Here is a 24,594-nt window from a genome sequence, read left to right as displayed (position 1 = left end):
TTATCTTTTGATGAGAAATGGTTCACCATCTTAATTCAACAATTCAAAGTTGGTGATTGTCAATTATATTGACAATCATTCATGATCGATTCATGTTCTTGAAAGATAGAAATACTTTGATAATTTATCAAAACATGGATCCTTATATTATACTTAGAAATGATGAGATATAAGTTATGATCTATTTCTCTAGTTTTGGTAATTCCGAAATAACATCGCTAATGCGATTGCTTAGGTTATCATGCTAGTTAAAGAAATCATATGTTAACGGAATGTGTAATGATAACCTACTTAAATCAACTGAGAGGAGGTTGTAAGACTAAACTATAACCACCCGAAGTTGTTAGAATTGGTATTTGAGAAATCAAAGTCAATCCTAATCTTTCTATTTTACTAAACTACTTGTCAACTCAAATTGACATTCTCGTGGTAGCATGACATTAGGAGAGGGTTGACTTTAAAATGCGCATGCTACTTTCTTTTATGTCAAAGGATATGCTCTCTTAGAAATGATGGGCTATTCTACCATATATTATTACGACAAGTTTATCACATGTTTACTTTATAATCATCAAGGATAAATGGAGTGGATTATTGATCTTAGATGGTACCCTTCATATAATTGAAATACTTGTTTAGAATTTCTCGTCTTGGTCACCTATATATTATATAATTATAAATATTTTACAAAAAGTTCAAAAATCAACCCCAATATGATTAAAACCTCCGATTAAAGTAAAATGACGATTCATTAGTAGAAACATTTGTGTCCACGGATCGATACTTGGTTCTTACCAATTCTATCCTACATATACGATAGGTACACTTGCCTATTTTGTGTGTGTTTAGTTAGTAGAAATCACTTTTTTAAATTTAAAACACGATCTTGTGCAAAAGTTTAAATCATCCCATCTTTTATAATTCACTATACGCACATCACAAACCCATCAAGTTTTTGGCACCGTTTGCGGGGACACGGTATGTTTCTAAGAACGATCCAGGTTTTAATTTAATCATTGTCTATAATTGTACAAATTCTTAAATTTTATTTTATTTTATTTTATTATTACTAACTATTAAACTATATAATTTTACAGCTAGCCTAATTTTTACATTTATTTACCTAACCTTAACCTTAGCTTAATTAACTTAGACTTTAGTTTAGTTTTAAAATAGTTTAGCCTAACTCGTAGTTTAACTTTAACTAACTTTTACTTTAGTTTTAACTTTTATTTAGTCCCATGTATGTCCTCTACTTTTGAGCCTGAGCTTGTTTCTCCAATTTCTGAACCAGAACGACTCTTTCGTCAACGAGCACATAAACGGACTGTAGAAACCGCCGAAGCAATCAAAGGCGAGTCAGTAGACGCCACCACATCAGGAGAAAATCAAACAGAAGAAATGATGGCAGCCCAAAACAATGAACCGAACATGAGCCAGTATGCCAAGCCAATTCTCGAAGGCTACGGCAATGGAGTGGCTCCACCCGAAATCATCGAAAATTTCGAAATCAAATCAAGCACCATTCATATTGTGGAAAATTCAGTTCAATTTCATGGTCTCCTCGAAGAAGACCCTCTTTCTCATATATCTTGATTCCTACGAATCTACGGAACCTTTATAATATAAAACTGTTCCGAAGATCAAATCAAACTCAAACTCTTTCCTTTCTCTCTAAGGGGACAAGCCCTAGAATGGATAGAATCTCTTTCCCTGGCTCCATCACCACTTGGGACCAGATAGTTGAACAGTTTCTCCTCAATACTTTCCGCCTGATAAAACTGTCAAATACCGAGCCAGCATTACCGAATTTCGGACCGATGATGATAAATCGTTTCACGCAGCATGGGAACGATATAAAAGTCTTCTAAGAAGATGCCCACACCATGGACTAAGCGTATGGTTGTAAATATAAACTTTCTTTGACACACGATCTAGTCAAAACAAATAGGCCATCGACCAAATCCCCGGTGGAGACCTGGGATCCAAATCATCTAACGAAGCATTTGAAGTCTTGGAAAAGGCAGACAAAAAGAGTTTCACTTCAACCCACCAAGATCTACACCAACCCATAAAGGAATATACTACGTCGATTTCAACACTCTTGTCACAGCACAGCTTGAAGCCCTTTCTAAAAAATTCGAACAACTTCAAGTCGAGTTATCAAAAACTAGACTCACCTGTGACACTTGTGGAGGAAGTCATAAGGCAACTGACTGCAAACAATTCATCATGGCTATGGAAGAGGTCGACTTCATCGCTCGACAGAACAACACTTTTAGCAATAACTACAATCCAGGATGGAGAAACCACCCGAAATTCAGCTGGAAAGACGGAGGTAACACTCAATCCTTACCGGGATTAAAAAAAACGATAAATTTTCCAGCCAAAACCCCCATTTCAAGATCAAAGTTCCAATAGCCATCAAAACCCGAGCTACTCAAAGATCGAAGAGATGTTAACTCAAATCATGACCAAAACAAATGAAGCAAAGAAGTAGGCCGACTCAAGAGCTGTTGATATCAGTGGAGTATTGCTAAAACAAGAAGCCGACCTCAAAAGTCAACAAGCATCATTACAGAATCTAGAAACTCAGATCAGACAAATTGCCCGACAATTATTCGAAAGACCACCCAACACTCTTCCAATCAACACAATCGCCAATCCGAATGCAACAGCTAACGCTGTTACACTCAGAAGCGGTACAACCACTATTGCCTCACCAATTTCAGAACCAGTTATGGAAAAGGAAGCCGCTAACAAGCCACAAGAAACACTAGTTCCAACAGGCACCGTACAATCTAAGGAACCAGTCAGAACCTATATTCCACCTATTCCATACCCAGGAAGACTGAAGCAGGAAAGATTGGAAGCACAGTACGGGAAGTTTTTAGAACTCTTTAAACAACTTCACATCAACATACCTTTTATCGAAGCCATCGCTCAAATGCCAAATATGCCAAGTTTCTCAAAGAAGTGCTGACAAACAAAAGGAAGCTGGAGGAGCTCTCGCATGTCACCCTGAGTGAAGAATGTTCAGCAGTCCTCCAAAACAAGCTACCAACAAAGATGATTGATCCAGGGAGTTTTACTATCCCTTTTCTCATAGAAAACTTGTCTGTTAGCAATGCCCTGGATGACCTAGGAGCTAGTATTAATTAATGCCATATGCGATCTTTGCAAAAATAGGGATAGGAGAACCAAAACCCACCCGCATGAGCATTCGGTTAGCTGAACGATCTGTTAATATCCTCGGGGCATTATTGAAAACATGCTTGTCAAAGTTGACAAATTTGTTTACCCAGTAGATTTTGTAATTCTAGACATGAAGGAAGACAAAAGTGTACCTCTGATTATAGGAAGACCCTTCTTAGCCACTGCAAAGGCTATTATTGACGTTTGCACCGGCAAACTCACTCTTAGGGTAAATGACGAAGCAATCACTTTTGACATAGGAAAATCTATGCAATATCCGCAACATCACGATGACACGTTATATTGTGTTGACATCATAGATTCCAACGTGAGTTGCTATATGCAAGATTCCTCCATCATTAACCCACTAGAAACACAAGTCTTAGCCGAAACCATCACCATACCCATTTTAGAAAACGAAAATCTCAATGCTGACTATCATGAAGCATCAGAAGTGGTATGTGAGATCACCAAAAATAACGAAAAATCAAAACCATCAATTGAATAATCACCAGCCTTATAATTAAAAGAACTTCCAAGCCATCTCGAATATGCCTTTTTGGAAAAAGACTCTCAACTCCCAGTAATTATTTCATCTCACCTTTCAGAAGAGAAAGACGAACTTCTTAAGGTTCTCAAAAACCATTAGAAGGCTATCGCATGAAAGATCATGGATATCAAGGGAATCAATCCTTCTTTTTGTACTCGCAAAATCCTCATGGAGGAAGAATAAAAACCAGTGGTCTAACATCAAAGACGTCTCAATCCCAACATGTAAGATGTGGTGAAGAAAGAAGTAATCAAACTCCTTGATGCCGGATTTATCTACCCAATCTCATATTCAACCTTGAGTTAGTCCCGTTCAAGTAGTGCCCAAGAAAGGAGGAATGACAGTTGTAATGAACAAAAAGGATGAGCTAATACCAATGAGAACCATCACAGGTTGGCGAGTTTTCATTGACTACCGATAACTTAATGACGCCACAAGAAAAGATCAATTTCAACTTTCTTTCATTAATCAAATGCTTGAACGTTTATCCGGAAAAATGTTTTGCTTTTTTCTTGATGGATTTTCCGGATATTTTCAAATTCCCATAACTCCTGAAGATCAGGAGAATACCACTTTTACATGCCCGTATGTAACCTTCGCCTACCGAAGAATGCCATTTGGACTATGTAATGCTCCAGCCACCTTCCAACGTTGCATGGTGGCCTTCTTTCACGAAATGATCGAACACTCTATGGAAGTATTCATGGACGACTTCTCAGTCTTTGGAGACTCTTTCGATCATTGCTTGAAAAACCTCGACAAAATATTAGCCAGGTGTGAGGAAGTAAATCTAGTGCTCAACTGGGAGAAATGTCACTTGTGGTTAAAGAAGGCATCGTTCTCGATCACAAGATTTCTCAAAAAGGACTAGAAGTTGATAGAGCAAAAATAAAAACCATCTCTAAACTTCCACACCCAACTTCAGTAAAGGCCATTAGAAGTATTCTAGGTCACGCAGGATTTTACCGTCGTTTCATAAAAGACTTCTCCAAAATCGCTAGGCATATGACCAAACTTCTGGAGAAAGACGCACCCTTTGTCTTCTCTGAAGAATGTGTTGAATCATTCAACATATTGAAAGACAAACTTGTCAACGCACCAATTATGATTACACCCGATTGGACCTTTCCATTCGAAATAATGTGCGATGCAAGTGACTTTGCAGTTGGAGCCGTACTCGGACAACGCAAAGAAAAATACTTTCACCCAATTTACTATGCCAGTAAAACTCTTAACAATGCGCAAGAAAATTTCACCACAACAGAAAAAGAGTTACTAGCAGTAGTCTTTGCCATTGAAAAATTTAGATCCTACCTAGTTCTTTCCAAGACCATAGTTTACACTGACCATGCCGTCATACGATACCTCTTCAACAAGCAGGACGCCAAACCTAGACTCATCCGATGGATTCTCTTACTCCAAGAATTCGACATAGAAGTCAAGGACAAGAAAGGAGCAGAGAATGTAGCCGCAGACCATCTATCACGCTTAGAATGCCCGGCATCAGAAGAACAACACAAGAAAATTATCGATGAAAATTTTCCACATGAAGTTCTCATGCATATCCAAGCAGTCATGCAGGAGAAGGATGAAAGTCCGTGGTTTGTCGATTTTGCAAACTATCTAGCTTGTAGAATCCTAAGAAAAGGGCTTACTGATCAACAACGGAGGAAATTATTCTCCGACCTTAAGTTCTACTTCTGGGAAGATCCTTACTTGTTTAGGATAGGTGCCGATCAGGTTGTTCGTAGGTGTGTAGCAGGAAAGGAAGCCGTAGATATTCTCAAACACTGCCATGAAGGACCAACTGGTGGACACCACAGTACCGTCACCACGGTCAAAAAAGTGTCATGCAGGATTCTTCTTGCCCACCATATATAAAGACACACATGCTTTGATCCAAGCATGCGATGCTTGTCAAAGATCCGGAAACATCTCAGCCAAAAATGAGATGACTTAAAAAGGCATTCAGATTTGTGAAGTCTTTGATGTATGGGGAATAGATTTCATGGGCCTATTTCCTAACTCCTTTGGAAACAAGTACATCCTCGTAGCAGTTGACTACGTGTCTAAATGGGTGAAAGCACAAGCTCTTTTCACTAACGACACTCGAGTGTTTGAACAATTTCTGAAAAGGTTATTCTCACGATTTGGTACTCCAAAAGCCCTAATCAGTGACAGAGGTACTCACTTCTGCAATGCTTTAATGGACAAAGTCTTAGCAAGATATGGAGTTTACCACCGACTGGCAACGCCATATCACCCTCAGACCAGTGGGCAGGTCTCGAATGGGGGAATTAAAAAAATTTTAGAAAGAACTATAGGGATGAATTGCAAAAAATAGGCTGAAAAATTAGATGACGCTTTGTGGGCCCTTAGGACAGCATACAAAACTCCCATAGGAACAACACCCTTCAAACTTGTTTATGGGAAAACATGTCATCTACCAAAAGAACTAAAACACAAAGCTTACTGGGCTCTTAGAGCAGCGAACCTTGACCTAATGTCCGTCGTTAAAAACCGGAAAGATCAAATTCACGAACTAGAAGAACTAACAGCACTGGCATATGAAAATTCTGGGTCTTACAAAGAAAAGACTAAACATTTACACGACGCTTATTTAAAAGAAAACAAGAAATTTCAAGTTGGCGATCGTGTACTGTCATATAACTCATGTTTACGTCTTTTCCCAGGAAAGCTAAAATCTCGTTGGATAGGTCCACACATAGTTGAATCAATTTTTGACTATGAGACCATTAAGATTTCAAATTCTGACGGCCACAAGTTCAAAGTTAATGGACATTGATTAAAGCCATACATCGATGGATCATTCAAGACCGTCTCGGAGGTACTAATCCTCCACTAGAACAAATGAGCAAATTGAAAGCAGGGTCTGGCCAAGACCCTGATTAAACTAGGCATTGTATATAAAAAAAACACGGGGCGTGCTTCAAAAAGCACCGTACCGTGCCACAATGTGCGGGCCGGAATCTTCGCTGCAAAATCTCAGTCAGACTGGTTTGTAACAAAATTGTTAGAGCAAAAACACGGGACCGTGTTTCTAAAAGCACGGGTTCGTGCCTTGTATCTGGTTGGACGGACATAAAAGGCACCTCTTGCAATGCATTCCTTGCACCAACCAAAACCTAAACACTCTTCTCTGAGAATTAAACATGCCTACTGACATGAATGAAGCAATTCGCGTTCCTCGACAACCGAGAAACGATGCCCGCCATGTTTCCAAAACCGAGCTTCTCTTGAAACTTCAAGAACTCATCAAGGAACTCACTGAAATGAATCTCCTTGCTGAAATGCGTCTCGTTCACTCACCGACTCAGTGGAAAGCATGAAAATGGAACTTCGAGACATTAACTAACAACTCCAGTTTCAAGTTTTCGGTTTCACGCACTTTCCACCACCAGGGCCATTCGGCAGAGGAGAACCTTTCGGAGAAATCTAGGAACCTTAATTTTCTGTTTCCATGTGTGAACAAGTGCATTAGGCACATTGTGTTAGGAATTTCGGGCTTAACCAGAGTATTTTCATGTTCAGGAAAACCGGGCTTATCCCATATTCGTTCTAGGATTTCTAATTTTAATGGAAATTAATTTTTAGGATGATCAAACTCTTAAAATAACATGCTAAACATCATTCTAAAAAAATTCCGGCTCTCGCGTTTGGCTGAAATAAATAAAAGAAAATTTCAGTGACAAAAAGCATGGGTCGTGCTTCTTAAAGCACGGGACCATGGTAACCTTAGAATCTTCAACATGATACGCGCTGAATCCGTACAATTCTCTGAAACATAAAAATTTATTCCCCTAGCAGCACAGGGATGTGCTTCTAAAAGCACGGGGCCGTGTTCGACTTTCCAGTCTCTATATAATGCATGCAAAAACTCACTATTCCAGTCACACCAAACACAAAATTTACTAAAATGGAAAGCAAGAAAGTTGAATGGAGGCCAGTGAGTAAAGGCAAGCAATATGATTCTTTCTCAAATCTTGAGGAGGAGATCATGAGGCTACAATGCATCATAAGGGACCAAGTCGAAAGCAACATTCAAACTGAAGCTCGTGTAATCAAGCTGATCAACAAAGTCGAACTGCTTCGGTTTGAAAACTTCTATGTTGTGGATAGCCACAACAAGGATGTGGCCTTCAAGCTCAACTATCTTAACCGGGAGATCGCAAAGCTCGATAAAAAGCTTTCCAAACTCTTGGAGGTTAAACGAGCCCCGCCACACATTCAAGAGCTGTTCGAGAATGGTGGTCGTTGAAGTCCCGACTTTTTCTTGTTTTAAAGTTGTTCTTGCTAGTGTTATGTTTTATGATCCGGAATTATTGTTGTACTTTTCTTTCAATCATGTTTAACTATGTTTATGTTTTAATGAAATTTTGGACTTTTTATTACTATCTTAATTCTAACCCTCAAAGAAAATCAGTTAAAAAACGAACCAGCTTGACAAATAAACAACATAAACAAAAAGAAGCTATCTGCCTCGTGCAGCACGGGTCGTCTTTTAAAAGCACGTTGCCGTGATTTAGTGTCCACAGCAGTTACGAGTTTTCCAATAAAATAACATTTTCCAAACTATTAACCCTAATAGCATTTCATTATAACACCGAAAACTACCGACCCCTCACCAATTTCACAAATCTTTGCATCAATTCTTTGAATTCCAACCAAAGGTATGTTAATTTAACAAAACTATTGTTCGATTTCATCTTTCTAGGTCTAGATTAACCCAAAAATCTCTCCAATTGATTGAATCGGGTTTAAACCCGAAAATTAGATGGGTTATTCGTTTAGATTTAGGATAATGAATTTCTATATAGGTTTTATACTAAGATTTGTTGGAAGAAATCATTCGGGTTCGGATTTGGGTAAAATATATAACAAAAGAAAACCCAATTGAAACAATCGGGTAAAAACCCAGGTTCGAGTCTTGATGAGTTTGAAATTAGGATTAAAAACACGAATCGTGCTTTAAACAACACGAATCGTGGTCACCTTTTGGTTAGCAGAAAGTCAAAATTGGAAGAATCTGAAGAACAGTAGCAGCACAGGCCGTGCTTTTAAAAGCACAGCGCTGTGGTTTGCTCTCTGTTCCAACATATTAATAATTTTCTATACATTTTGATTAATTTGGATATAAATTACAGATGGCCGAGTACGGGGATGACGTTCATAGCATTTCTGGTCTTTCCCGGGCGTGATGCAAGGAATAGGAGAACCAAGCCAGATTAACCTACCTAAACAGACGGTTTCCAGAAGCGAACTTTTACGCCTACAGGGACACACTAAGACAAGTCAATCAATGGAACCGGTACAAAACTCTTGTTAGAGGACCATGAAAGCGAGTTTTTGGTCAAACAGGAGAAGCTGTAATGGAACTGACAAAGGAATTCCTGGCTTCTTTCTCTATAAAGACCAATAAATTGGACATGTGGGACGAGGAAGCCATTGAGTTCAGGTGTGGGGTGAATGGCACACAACTTCTGTCACCCAACTTGGGATTGATCTGGGAATATACACGGCTGAGGAAACAGACACTGAAATTTGGTTTAGGGCAAGGACAACATTTACAGATGAAGATGGTGATGGTGATGATGCTGAAGCTGGAAACATAAGGTCAGAAGCATGGGAACAACTGAGTTACGGGACCGAAAACTACAATACAAGCGTTTCAAAAAGCACGGCACTACGTGACCCACTTATGAGATACATTCACCGCATGCTCAATCACACCGCTACTGCTAGAGGTCAGAGTGAGGGGGTTGTTAATTTGAGGGATATCTGGGCACTGTATTGCATGAAGAATGGCGTCCCATGCAACATTACCTATTTGTTCTACAAGCTGTTCATGACAAATGCGAATGCCAAAGGGAACACACCAATTTTTGGTGGGGCATGGATTTATAACCTCTATGGAGCCTATGGTGTAGACAGAGAAGGGACCCGAAGCCCAGATCCAATTTCTCTTAACCTTGATTTTTGTAACAGCATGCAGATGGTTTAGCGAATTGGTCAAAACCCGAATGTGTGGAGATTTTGTGATGTTGATAACTTGGTTTGGGACCCTGAGCACCCGGTAGAGATGTTGCTACAGGATGTGCCCGAAAGGAGAGAAGGATCATCGCCCAGACAGAGCCGTCGCCGCACCTACCATTAGCGAGGAGGCCCATCTTCATCATGGGCCGGCCCCAGCTCATCACATGATAGCCGATATTCTTTCGAGGAAATATACGGCCTAATTGATCAGTGCTCAGCAAGAAACAACGCCTCGTTTGATAGGATCACCGAGTAGATGGCTTCTTCTAATGCACAGCGGGCAACCCAATATGCAGAAACAAGGCAAGAGATTGATCGTTTAGGATATCTCATGGATAGGCAGTGGGGACCATTTGACCCGAACACGGGAAACTGATGAGCAGCGGCACTAGTAGGTCAGGGTATGGGCATGCACGGGTTGGTAGTACTTTCATGACATTACTATTATTATGTTTGTTTGAACAATTTGCATTCCATCGTTTACTTGTTTGTTTGTTTGTTGGTTTGGTTGGATACTTTTATGGCCGTGGGTGGCAAGACATTATTATTAGGTACTTATTTAGCCCGTTCGGGCAAGAGATGGATGATTCCATACCCAATTGTCAGCAAATTATGCTTGGTTGTTTGCAGTTTTATATTATAAAGGTACAAAACAGGAAAACGGACGATAAACAGGGGACGCTCTGTCAAAATCTCGTTAACCCGTAGGGAAGTACCTCTCCATTTTAACCCACCATACTTAATTAGAATTTTTATCTTTTAATGAATATTTTCACATTGAGGACAATGTGAGATTCAAGTTTGGAGAGGGGAATTACTTAACCAATTGCTTGCTCAAATAATTATAAAAATTCTCTAATCAACGAAATTTTTATAGCAAACAAAGACTATTTTTATAACAAAACCTAAAGAAAAATCCAAGAAATTTTTTTTTGCAAATAACCAACTACTAATCTATTATAACCAAAGAAAAGTGAAAAACTAAAAAGAAGTTTTGTAATACTGAGAAGAAATTTATGAAAAATATGGCGTTTATACCCAATTCCTCCGTTACTGTGAGATAAACCTCATGCCATATAAATAATTTTTTCGGAAGATTTGAGTGAGTCATATGTTTCATGTGATTTAGAACTTGTTCCCTTGTCCCAATTAATCATTTCAAGACCGCACAAAGCGTTGTATAAAGAAGAAGGTAATGTTGTCACCATTCCCTCAAATCATTTCCCAAATAAACCTTAACCAAAACCTTACCACCTTATCCATCTCATCAGTAAAATACAACACTGGTCTTTTACGGGAAGACCCTAAAGAACTGGAAATGCATTCTTTCGATTTCAATTTCCTTTGTTACATACATTTAGCAAAAATCTAGGTTGCCTCCAGAACTTAGGGAGATAATTTTTCTCTTTAGCAATGAGGTGAGGAAAAAGTGGCATCAAGACAAAAAAAAGACCACCATTTTGTGGAGTTTCCAAAAGCACAATGAAAAGAAGAGCAAAAAGATATGAACGATGTTTAGGCTGCGGAAACCGGTCCCACGAAGGAAGATGTAGAAAAAGTCAAACTCAGTCTCAGCATGAATATACCAAACTAATGAGGGTGGGGGCTATTAGGCTCAAAGCCGAGCGATCCATTAGAGTTGGAAGTTATGTTCAGAACGGGATTGAGGAAGAACTAATCCACATCCTTGACAAAACTGGTCTTGACGATCTGACCTTAATAGAGTCATTAGGATTGTTTTATATATATATATATATATATATATATATATATATATATATATATATATATATATAAACTGGGAGAAAGAAGCTAACCGTTGAAGACATCTTAAGACTCCCGACAAATCAGCAGAAGTTGTATTTACCATCCTCGTTAACCTAAACCCTTGAACCACCACAAATACCAAAATCTCTACTTACACAAAACCAACCCATATTACCTCCTGATCTATGCAACCCTTCACAAAGGTGGAGATTTGAACTTGTTACAAGCTTATTTATCACAGGTTACATTTTGGCTAAGAGTGTTCACATACACACATCACAGGTATGATCAGATTTAAAACCGAGTATGAGTGAACATTGTGAGAACGTGACGTTTTGCATATACAGAAGTTCTTAAAAACAAATCACCTTTTTATATATCACTACATATATTCCTATGATTTAAAGGTTGGTTATTTTGTTCCCATTTTCCTGGAACTCTTTTGGGGATGTTTAAGCTATGGTCCTAAACTTGCTATTTTTAGAGAATATTTATAAGTAGATTTCTTGAGGACAAGCAATGTTCAAGTGTGGGGATGTTTGATTTACATAAAATTATACATCTTTTTAGCATCAAATAATCTCTAAAAACTGCAAGTTCTATCAAATAACATAGCACAGAAGGCTACTTATCATAATAAAATACAATTTCAGGTAAACCCACCCAAGTCTCAAACGAAGAAATGAGCGAAAAGAGGAAGAAAAACGGAATAAAACACAATAAAAGCAAGAAACACACCCCCATGCCTCAAGAAACACGCCCCATGCTTCTGAACACAAGAAAGGACAAAAATCTACAAGAAAAGACAAAACTGTGAACAAAAGCACGGGACCATGCCTCCTGACCACGGGGCCGTGGTCACCCTCAGCAAAAAAGAAAAATAGTTATGGCACCAATAAAAGCACGGGGGCGTGCCTACCTAAGCACGGGGCCATGATTTACCCTCCAGACTGCCTATAAATAGTGGCTCATGTTTCATTGATCAAGTGTGCCTTGAAGAGAATTCTATACGGTTTTCACTTATAAAAACACCCACTAACACTCATATTGGAGATCTAGTGAAGAGTTTGAAGGCTTGAAGGTCATCATCATCAACCATTATCAACATCCATCCACCATCATCATTAAGAAGGAAGATTCATCCACATTTGGTTAGATTGTTCTAGTTTAATCATGTGTTTGTTATCATCATCCATTCTAATGTTCATAACTATGCTCATTATGAGCTAAACTCCGTTTATCATCTAAAATCTATGAAGAAACTTTGTTTTACTTGATGATTATATAAAATATGTGGTTTAGTTTAGTAAAGTACATGGTTATCTTGCAATTATCTTTTGATGAGAAATGTTTCACCATCTTAATTCAACAATTCAAAGTTGGTGATTGTCAATTATATTGACAATCGTTCATGATCAATTCATGTTCTTGAAAGATAGAAATACTTTGATAATTTATCGAAACATGGATCCTTATATTGTACTTAGAAATGATGAGATATAAGTTATGATATATTTCTCTAGTTTTGGTAATTCCGAAATAACATCGCTAACGCGATTACTTGGGTTATCATGGTAGTTAAAGAAATCATATGTTAACGGAATATGTAATTATAACCTGCTTAAATCAACCAAGGGGAGGTTGTGTCACTAAACTATGACTACCCAAAGTTGTTAGAATTGGTATTTGAGAAATCGAAGTCAATCCTAATCTTTCTATTTTACTAAACTACTTGTCAACTCAAATTGACATTCTCGTGGTAGCATGACATTAGGAAAGGGTTGACTTTAAAATACGCATGCTACTTTCTTTTATATCATAGGATATGCTCACTTAGAAATGAGGGGCTATTCTACCATATATTATTACGGCAAGTTTATCACATGTTTACTTATAATCATCAAGGATAAATGGAGTGGATTCTTGATCTTAGATGGTACCTTTCATATAATTGAACTACTTGTTTAGAATTTCTCGTCTTGTCACCTATATATTATATATAAGTATTTATATTTAATAAAAAGTTCAAAAATCAACCCCAATATGATTATAACCTCCTATTAAAGTAAACCGACAATTCATTATTAGAAACATTTGTGTCCACGGATCGATACTTGGCTCTTACCAATACTATCCTACATATACGATAGGTACACTAGCCTATTTTGTGTGTGTTTAGTTTTAATATAAATTTAATACATGATCTTGAGCAAAAGTTTAAATCATCCCATCTTTTATAATTCACCATACGCACATCACAAACCAATCACTTTGCTCATGAGTGGTCAAGGTCACAACCTTCTCATTTTCCTCAATCAAGGCACTCTTCAACTTTAAGTTCTCTTCCTGCAACTTCTTGATATCTCTCGGGGCATAACTCCACCGTATCATACCTTCTGGAACAAGGGCAAGCAAATAAGCCAAGTACTGAAAAACCATGGCCATAAGCTCACTATCTCTTAAACCTTCAACAATCACCTTCCGGGGGAATACAATGAAGAAGAAGGTCCCGACAAATGGGTGAACTCTTCAACGTATCATAATCACGAACCCCCCCCCCCCAAGATGGAACAAAAATAGTAGTTGGTCCAGGACTAGGAATACCTTCCGATTGGCCAGAAACACCTTTCTCTTTTGATTTCTCCACCGCAACAGTCTCAGTAGTAGGAAGCTTCACACTAATAGGTTCTTTGTTACTCTCCACCTTCTTCCCACAGGCTCCTTGTTCGTTGCCAAATTCTTCTCAGCATCTACAGGGATAGGCTTCTTAGCAGCAGTCTAAGAAACCTTCTTAGAAATAGCAAGCTTGGAAGGCATCTTCAATGGTACGGTAGAAAGGCTTCTGGAAAGCTTCTCCACACCAGCAAGAGGAAAGCCGGTCTTAGAAGCAACGAGAGCAGTATCCTCATCCAATTTAACAGGATCAGTAACGTTTGAGCTAGTAGCAGATTTTCCTTTGAACCTCTTGCTACTACGAGCATGATTAGAATCAGCATTCCTAACATTACCTTTGGGAGGAAGGCCTGAAGAGGTGGAAGTAGGCACAAGATCACAAGACTGACGAAATCCTTGGTATTTACAACAAAGTTGAGATGACCTGGGGCAACCTCAGCAGACACAAAAGTAGCAACATAAAAATCTTCAAGTGAAAGGAACTCCATAGCACTAATCTCTGCAATAGGGAAGGTGAAGGTCATAACTAAATAACAAAAGAAGCATAAAAACAAACACATTACATACCTTTATCATCCATAAAGATCTTGGGTGCGGGGCGAGGATTGGGCCACTTGGTACTAAGGCCTAGGTAAACTAGAAACTCCTCCGGTAAAGTTTGAAGTTTGCAACACACAGATCAAAGGCTCTTAAGGAAGGTAGCATCAGGACCCTCGACCTTCGGCTTAGGAGTGTTCAAAGTAAGATCATGCTTCCTCCACACTAGAGGAAAAGGCAAAATAGAACCCGGCACAAAAAAGAACATATCTTCCCACAGAGAAGTAAGCCCAACAGTACTCGGAACCAACCTGGTCTCGCATCGGGTTTTCTCCACAGTAAACCAGTTCTCATTCTTTGCAAGCTGATAAAATCATCAGTATATGGGCAAGGAAGGTTCATAACCCAAAGATGACACACAATCTCAAAATGCAGAACCCTAGCTACACCAACAATAGCCAATTGTCCAAAGCAAACACCATGATACTCCAAAACACTCCGAAAAAACTTTGAAAAAGGATACCGAAGGTTCGATTGATCAAAGTATCGAGTGTAAAGAGCAATTTTACAATTCGGGTGGCTCGAAACGGGAGTAGAAGGATTAGGAAGTTCAGGCTTTAACTCAGCCCCAATCCCGTAATCCAAACAGAATCGATCAAGTTCCGCCTAAGTGAATTTTGAGAAATGGGTAGCCATGTCACCTTTGGAACCCATGATCGGCAAAATAAGGACGGAAAACGGTTTATCTTTGGAAAAGAGAAGAAGAAATTAGGGATCATCGGATAAAAATGGGAAGTTACAACGAAAGAATAAGGTGGAAATAAAGATGAAGTGTGATTAATGGTGGTTTTTCAACTTATAGATGATTTCTAAAATTCAAATCCCAAAAGATAGGGACATGTAGAAGGTCAAGATTGAACTAGCCACGGTTGTAACTGTCAGCCTTATAATGACATCCTAATGTAGGGGTCTAATCGTTCTGATGCAGCAGACAACAACCGTCAAAATTTATTAAAATAATAATAACCTACAGGTCACTACAAAGCTTCCAGCTTCCACCCTTATGTTTCACACACGAAATGTTAAGGTTCTTTAGCTTCCAGCTTCTAGACCACAAGTCAAGGAAACATTTTCCAGCTCTTTGGCTTCCCAATAACGAAGCCCAACACAGCAAAATGAGTAATGAATTGGTCTATGAAGAGGAATGTCGTTGAGCCCAAACGCATTAAACACTCGAGGGGAAACATAAAGAGTTGAGTCACAAGCATTCATCATTACAATTTGAATACTTCTGACTGGGGGATGATGACGTGGCTACCTTACCCACCCACAAGCTTAACAATAGAGAAGCAGCTCACAAGCTAGGAAAATTAGGAATAAAAGAACAGCAAGCATAAGCTACTGGATGGGGAAGCTTGACACTTTCCCAGCAAGATTCCTAGTTGAATAAGAAGCTCATGCTACAGTAATGTAAAAAAAGTCACAACTGACCAAAAGTTGACGCTTGCCATAAAGTGAAAGAAACTACAAGACAAAATAATAGTTGAGCACGGGTTACACGAAAATGACATATGTTCAGTCTACATGATCTGAAAGGAGAGCTGGCATTTTCTACTTAAGAAGCTTCACGTTCCTCGGAGAATCTTCCAACTGCCTTTAAATATAACACTCCACCAAATGTATTATTCATTCTCATTCACTCTACTATCTCTTTACACTTATCAACCTAAAGACCATATTACTTTTCTCACGTTGGAGGTTGATCGCAGGAGACCCCCTCCTGCGGTGAGACTAATTGGTCATGCTTTTCTTTGATTTTTGCAGGAATAGGAAGCTTCGATAGGATCATACTCTTGAGCCACCATACTATCATTGTTCGTTATATTCCTTGTAGCAACAATACACAAAGCATTATATTTGACCACTCACTTCCCCAATCAGACTTCATCTGCCCCTCTTCGTAATCTAAGAAGCCTGCAAATAGATTATTCTTTAAGCTTACACGAAATCACCTCTATAATACCATGTGTAGTGGACGGAGCCTTTATGGAAGCATTAGGCTATGTGTGGCTCCACGTCACCATAGGAGCTTTATGGCTAAAATGGGTGTAGTGGATGGAGCATGTTCCAATCATTACCTCGTCATTATTTTTTTTCATTTTTATATAAAACAATAATGAAATAAAAAAACCTACATTAAAATTAAAACAAATACATTAAAAAACCACCACTAGTACTAACAATAAGTATTACTCTTCGGGTTCGAGCTTATATTTTTTAATAACTTTATCCCTTTATATTTCTGCTAGCCCCCGGGCATGTCCGGTAAGGTGGTCAATCGGTACCTGCAAAAAAGCGGAATCTTTGTCCATTTGCCTGTAGTTCAGTACATCGGTGAACACCTTGTTGGAAACAGAATTTTGTTGTATCACCTGGAAACATTGACTCCTAAGGTCGTCTAAATCGGCTAGTCGGCGGTTCATTTTGGTGAATTATTCTCTAACTTCCACGGTCACACCCACTGTAACAACTCGGACTTTCAAAATTTCTATTTTTATTGAAACCCGACTCATTTCGATGTTCAGGAAATTTTGTCGCGCTTATTGAGTTTAGTTATTTGATATAATATTATTCTTAATTATTTATATAAATTATAACTTTCATATTATGTCAAAGTTAACCCAAACTTAAAACTATTACCCAAAGGTGTTTCCATCTACTTTCTTAAGGGACTATTATGTAAATCTGCAAATATATTATTATATTCTATTAGTTACCTAATGGCTCGTTTTACCCAACCCGTTTATCATGCCCCTTTTGCAAACTCGTGATTCGTTTAACAAGCTTGAACCACAATGTTCGTTGGTAACTTGGGAATTAAATCATAGGCCTTGTTAATCCTTCCATTTACGACATCGCCAACAATCTTAATTAAGTTATGACAATCAATTTGATTGGTAAGACCTGTTATACTTAGCCGACACTCTTCAATCATCAATCTATATAATAACGTGCATTAAAATTCAATTAAACGCACATACAACATCCTCATACCAGCGCCAACTAAAGCCCCATAAACAATTAAGTTATACTTTGCTCCTTGTACTTGTTCGCCATCACTATTAGGCCGGCCACAATCCTCGTATTTAACCAATGATTAAACATCTATTGAGGTAATTACTTATCAAGTTTTGTTCGTCGTTCTTCATACAACATTAGCCCTAACGTTAATTAAACAATCTATGTATGAATTAAATTATTTATGATCCTAGGGTTCTTATGGTTGATTTGGGTTCGCGTCTGGTTAGTTTTAAGTTACTAGTTTGAATTTCTAATCCAGTAAAACCCTAGCCTAGTTGGTTAGGGTGGGCGTGTAAATGCTTGTCGAGGCTAGGGGCGCGGGTTTGAGCCACCCCTAGCACCGGTGTTTTTTTGTTTTTTGGTTATTAATTCTCTTAAACCATTTAAATAATCATATTAACCTATTTAATAAATTATATTATATTATTAATATTATAAAACTTATACTTTATTTATATTTTACTAAAACCAACATATTAACCGATCACGTTTCTGAATTTTGGTTAAAATCATATATATGTGTGTGTGTGTATCTATGTATGTATATTGTATTATTAAAATATTGAAAAGGGTTTTAACCTATATATATATATATATATATATATATATATATATATATATATATATATATATATATATATGTATTGGATCATTTCAGAAGTTTTTTTACAGCGAGAAGTGAAGGTGTAACACCATTAATCCCTAATTTCACTCCCTTTCTTATGTGTAGGTGCGTTGTGTAGGTGCATATGTATGTTTGTAGACACGTATGTTTGTATATGTGTAAGTATGTTTGTATATGTGTATGTATGTTTGTATGTGTGTAGGTACGTAGGTTTGAATATGGCTCGGTATATTTATATGTTTGTAGGTAGGTTTGAATGTGTAATTAAGACATAAATACAACCAACCTACATATATGTATGTAACATCATATGAAAGGGAGTGAAATTAGGGATTAATTGAGTTATACTTTCACTTCTCGCACTTCTCGCTGTAATATCACTTCTCACAACTCCATTAATCCCAAAACATAATATGAATCATTGAGGATTCTTGCCGTACAACGTCAATATAAACTTACTTATATTTATTTTATATACATATATTATATGTATACTAAATGTATAAAATAGATTTATATAAAAGATTTAAATAAAATATTTTTTAATATTCTACTACATATTATATTTAATTAAAACACATTATTATTATGATTATCTATTTATTTATACATTAGTATTTTATTTACTCAAATAATTATAAGTATATTTTGTATTAAAATTACTTATTTAAATTATGTATTTATAAGACTAATTATATGATTTTTATTTAGTATACGTAATGGTGTGTCTATAAAATAATAAAAGTAATAATTCTTTAAAATTATAACAATAATAATGGTTTGCAATAATACTAATAATAGAAGTCAATCAACCGATCAATAAAGCTTCTAATCCCAAAACATAACTTAAATCACATCGAAACTTTAATTCATTATACGTGTTGTCTCATTATTAATTAATTTATATTAATATTATTTAACTAAGAATCCTTGACGGTGTATCCCGAAGGGTTCATCTTTTCCATATCATCATCATTGTAATTTCCTTCCTCTAGTAAGGTGAGTATCTCACTTCCCCTTTTTAACTTATTTTTAACAATTTGGGGTATGGACATAATTTTGAAGGACATTATTGTCATTTAGTAAGAAAAGAAAATAATAATATAATCTACCTTAATTTTGTGTTTTTTAAACTAAAACTCTTTAATCGGGAAGGAAGAGTAAATAATAGTACTAATAAACAAATTGTCATCAGTTCTACCATGTTAACCCATTTATTAAAGATCACCAACTATCAGTTGATTAAACATACATAACTCATACGCAACTGAACAACCTACCCAGATATCAAATCCACTCAACAGGGTTTTCGAAATTACCATAGATTACATAGATTCAACGACACTCGCAGTGAAATCAAACAACCTGAAACACGACCGAATAGATGACGGTATTCTTCATATTATTGGATGCTAGGCAAACTCTGAAGGCATATCTTGCCACCACAAACTCGGTTTCCAGTCAGCCTGCTTCAGGACTAGCAGTATCTCTTTTGCCACTACCTGGCTCCCATGTTGTGAGAAGTGCATCCCATCTCTGTAGTCCCCAACATAATTAATGTTCTTATTCAATGAAGGCGCGCGGTTATTTATTTGTTACATATTGAATTGGGTTGTGTCAGCCCGCAATAATAACAAATAAAAAACAAAATCATTATTATATAAGAGACCATAGTCACATAATTCGCTCAAAAAGCCACGAATTTCGTATTGGAACGTTTTGTTCCCAAACGAAATCGCAATCGATCTAAATCCCTATGAAATCGCGAATTGATTTGGCTGGTTCGTCGTTCCAAATCGATGATGAATAGGACTCCAATTGACTGGTTCGTTGTTCCAAATTGATGGTGAAAACGTCGATTCAGATTTAAATTAAAGCCGATCCGATGGATTTGGCAATCAATTTAATTGATATTCCAATCAATTTGGGCGGAAAAATAGAACTGCTCCACGTTTCCCCCTTTTTAGGTATTAATTAACAGGATTTCAAAATCCAAAATCAATTAATTTGGGCAGTTTATTTAATAATATATATATATAATCAATTAATTAGTTATCTATAGTATAAAATATAATCAGTTATAGGTAGTATTTATCAAAATGTAAAAAAACGACCAATAATTAATAATTTAGGACTTTTATGTTTCCGTTTTATGCTTTGTTCTTGATTAGAGTTTGGATTTTGAAATTTGGTCATCTTTATTTTGTGTTACGGTAATTTAATTTTTTTTTAATTTGGTAAATTATGTTTTGAATTGGGAACATCGAACCGAACTCTATGGTACACCGTACCGGTTCGTACCGAAATGAGCCTACCCCTACGTACCGAATACGCCCCACTAGCGAATCGCGTTCCCGTACCGGAGTGAACCGCGATCCATGTGACTATGTAAGAGACTAGCATGTAAAATTAGGATGCAATTATACTAACATAAAGAAGGTTTCCTCCCAGTCAGGATGCCGCTTAAACACGTTACAAAGATTAATAGCCTTAATCCCCAGATCAAGGCATAATTCTTCCAAAGCATCTGCATATTTTTGGCGCAATTCATTCGTGTGATCGTCACTCCTGAAGAAATACATATTTAAGTGTTTGTCAACTAATTACAACAAACATAAAATAATACAAAAAAACTTAGCTGAGTTATATCACCCCAAAACTTGCAGCAGCTGAGACTCGTTTACAGGAGGCGCGGTCAGAAATATTAAACGCGTGTTCTCGAATAGGCTCTGGACAGTAATAATGAGACATGGGTTTTGTTAGAAAGAATATAATATCTGCTTACAAGTTATCAATCAGATACGCTATCATATATATATAATCAAACTTCACCGTGACATGGTTAGCTATCTTCCTCATGTTTTCAACATACTCAGAAAGAGGTACATGAGCAGTGTCGCCATTCGGACGATGCTGCGCGGCATCGTTACCTCCAAAGTAAACTATTGCAAGACTTGGGTGTACCGGATCATCCTAAAAATGCATGGTAAATTAGAATAATTAGAAGAAGAAGAAAAATACTGTAGTAGATATATAAACAAACAAATAAATAAAAGTTGATTGGTAAAAAGACGTACCTTTGGAAACACTTTGTGCACAACTTGTAGGGCTTGCCTAGAGTTCCAACCAGAATATCCTCGTACGAATATGTCCGCCTACAGCATTTGAAAGATTTACATATGATATAATTATAGTAAATGCATATAAAATACTTATGCTATATTATTAATAATTATTGACAAGTAACGAAATCAAACGGCCATATTATCGAATGAGAAGGCACCAACCTTTCGAGAGTATAAGGTTTTAAGAACCGCGCCCCAACCATTGAGACCGAAACTTAATTGAACGATTGAGGAACCGAACAGCACGAACTCTGGCCTTCTTGGACCAACCATTGTCACTCTAGTAAGATAACGAAACGAGTGGTGAGAAGCTATTGGCCGGATTGGGATATAAGTACTAGCTAGGTGCATAGGGTAGGTACACTTTGACATGATAGTAAGCCATGTTTTTCATATGAAAATCATTTTTGATATTTATAAGATATTAGTTTTTTTTTCTAGTTTATTTCAGAGTACAAAGGTTGGTATTTTTTTCTTAATATATATATATATATATATATTAAATGGCACATTTCTTTTTTTTAATGTGTATTTAGTTCATCGCACTCTCTAATGTAGAGAGCCATATTGCCACACTATGGTTAAACTCTGTTGTCTTAACCGGGTCCGTGTTGGCTTCAAATATTGGCTTGAGTATTCCACCGGAAAACCATATTTTCGGCTGTCACTTGACAGTCATTGTGCCGCCACAAGAGCAGAACTTTCCGGCATAACACGTGGGACGAAAACCCGGGTGAGCTCGGGATCTGACATAACAACCTTGCAAGGCCTAACTCAAATCAGTCATTGTCAATATTCACTCAAAGTGACACAAGTGAGGATCAAACTTGGTTCTCCACTGTAAAACCAAGTTTTCCTGCCACTAGGCCACAAGTAAGGGATGATGTTTGGTTGATGAACTTTTGTTTTTGTAAGTAGTACAGAGTTTGTTTGTTTGTTTGTAAGTTGTAACGACTATTGGTGAATTAGAGATGTAATAGTGGTTAATTGGTGTGTCCTGTAACTAAAAGGTTAAAGGCTCAACCAGGAGAGGTAGGTTTGATATAGTAATCTTAAAAATATAAACGACATCTTCTTTTAAAGGGTAAAAAAAATAAAAAACTTACTCGTTTGAAGAAATATTTAAATATCTTTAACCCTAGATTAATATTACTTTTACTTTTATAATGATTATTATTAACAGTATTATCAATAAAAATTCAGATAAACATACCATATATATATATATGATGTCATTTGGACCATTTATTCGATAAATCTTTAAAAAGTGATTCTTTTCTTGGATATGAGTACAAGATGATGTGAGCCTTAACAAGAATCCGATATTGCGAATCCTTTGATTCAACCACTCTCTCAAGTCTTAAGTACTTGAGCATCATGCTGAGTTCAGTACTTCAGTTTATGGATGAAAAAAACCTTATTTTATTATTAAAAATATTTATTTTGTTTATTATTATTATATATATTTTTTTTGTTAACAGCAATACACACGTACGTACTCCTAAATTCAGATTACTAAAACGTTCGATACTATCCAATACTACCAACTAATCTCGAGTAGACTTGTGCATCAAGTATTTTCAGAAGCTTATCACAGGCACCTTGAAATCTTTAGGGAGGAGTGTTCACTTGAAGTCTTTGATCAAGTAATTGACCAACTAAACATGTAGAAAAATTATTTTCAATCCGGCAATACGTATGCATGTGTTCACTTAAAACCCACCAATCTTGTATATAAGTATGAGCATCAAGTATGTGTTCACTTAAAACGGTCACCAATCATACTTGACCACGTCATTTCTGTTGGCCCAGACGGATCAAACAATCGAATCAAACGAACTTATCAAACAAACACACACACGATATTGGGGTGACAACTCTCGACTCTTTTCATATAATCAAACGAATATAACAAACGAACTTCACGAACTTATCAAACGTACATGGAGATAAGACTCCTTGGCTCTCTCTTAACCCTCTCAACTCTTACACATAAAACTAATAATCTAGACCCTATAATAGACCTACCAAACTTCTTATCCAAGACAAACCTAAGTTCCTCTCCAAGACAAACCTTTCCTAAACCTATTATAATTCAAATACCTAAATTAAAACATAATTAAATAAACCCTCAACTTTATTACTAATTCAAGATTAATCCTTCATTCACCCCCTTAATCTTGAATTGTTCATCTCTTTTGTACCACCAAGGTTTTGAATTCTCAATAGCAATCTCAACTCTTCAATTGTAATCATTTGTTCATCTTTACCCTTTCTTTTCAGCTGTTTGTAACAGACCTGTTTAACAGGTTCTTCACGCTCATCATTCAAACATCCCACGTTGATTTCAGATACAACTTCATTAACTCCACGGTTTTCTTTTTCACTTTTCTTTTCATTCTTTGCTCATCAAAACTTGCAGATGAGCTATTCATTCCTTCTTTATCAGACCCTACTGGGCCTTCCATTCTAACAATTCTTCTCAACCTTTCATTCGGTTCTGACTTTTCATCAACAAATACTCGATTGTTGACTTTCACACACACTTCCAAATCTATAGACCAATTAGCTGCATCATTCCTTTCATTCAGTACAATATCCTTCCTCTCATCATCATCAGTAGCAAATTTCTTGTTTCCTTTCTGCTCACTTATCTTATCAATTTTCTCATCTTCAAGGTTATTTGGTTTGAGTCATAAAAACATACCTTGAGATTCTCCATCTTCTCTTATTCTTCTTCTGAAGAAATTCTTTCTTTCTCTTCATTCAACCTTTCTTTTCATTCACTTCTCAAAATAGCTTGCACAGCTTCTTCATTCTTTGTATCTTCATGAGCTTCAATATTACATACTTGTTCTTCTTGAACAATAGCATCAAATCTTTCCTTCTCAACGATCTTATCCCATCTTTCTTTTTCAGCGGCTTCTTGAACTATTTTTTCATCTTCTACTTTTCGTACATAATCAATTTCGAGAAATCGAATCTTC

General features: G+C 36.9%; 1 protein-coding gene across 1 annotated transcript; it reads right to left on the bottom strand.

Moving 5' to 3' along the window:
- Nucleotides 1–19,788: 19,788 nt before the first annotated feature.
- Nucleotides 19,789–21,950, bottom strand: LOC143567468 (GDSL esterase/lipase CPRD49-like). Its single transcript, XM_077053883.1, has 6 exons — nucleotides 21,770–21,950; nucleotides 21,560–21,637; nucleotides 21,315–21,455; nucleotides 21,135–21,211; nucleotides 20,913–21,050; nucleotides 19,789–20,018 (listed from the first exon to the last, which is right to left on the bottom strand). Exons 1-6 carry the CDS (start codon nucleotides 21,878–21,880, stop codon nucleotides 19,895–19,897), a joined length of 669 nt encoding a protein of 222 aa, XP_076909998.1. The 5' UTR covers nucleotides 21,881–21,950; the 3' UTR covers nucleotides 19,789–19,894.
- Between the last annotated feature and the right edge of the window lie 2,644 nt (nucleotides 21,951–24,594).

This window comes from Bidens hawaiensis, unplaced genomic scaffold (genome assembly GCF_021521415.1).
Source record: "Bidens hawaiensis isolate Kalapana, Puna unplaced genomic scaffold, B.hawaiensis_p1.1 tig00023407_1, whole genome shotgun sequence".
NCBI lineage: Eukaryota > Viridiplantae > Streptophyta > Magnoliopsida > Asterales > Asteraceae > Bidens > Bidens hawaiensis.
This window is presented reverse-complemented; position numbering and strand designations above follow the sequence as displayed.

Bases quoted from the DNA above. Each gene is read 5' to 3' on its own strand.
- LOC143567468 (XM_077053883.1), bottom strand. From the start codon at position 21,880: ATGGTTGGTCCAAGAAGGCCAGAGTTCGTGCTGTTCGGTTCCTCAATC. The intron at 21,638-21,769 runs GTTGGTGCCTTC...CAAATGCTGTAG, and splicing joins AAACCTTATACTCTCGAAAG to GCGGACATATTCGTACGAGG. The intron at 21,051-21,134 runs GTGATATAACTC...GTATTTCTTCAG, and splicing joins CAGCTGCTGCAAGTTTTGGG to GAGTGACGATCACACGAATG.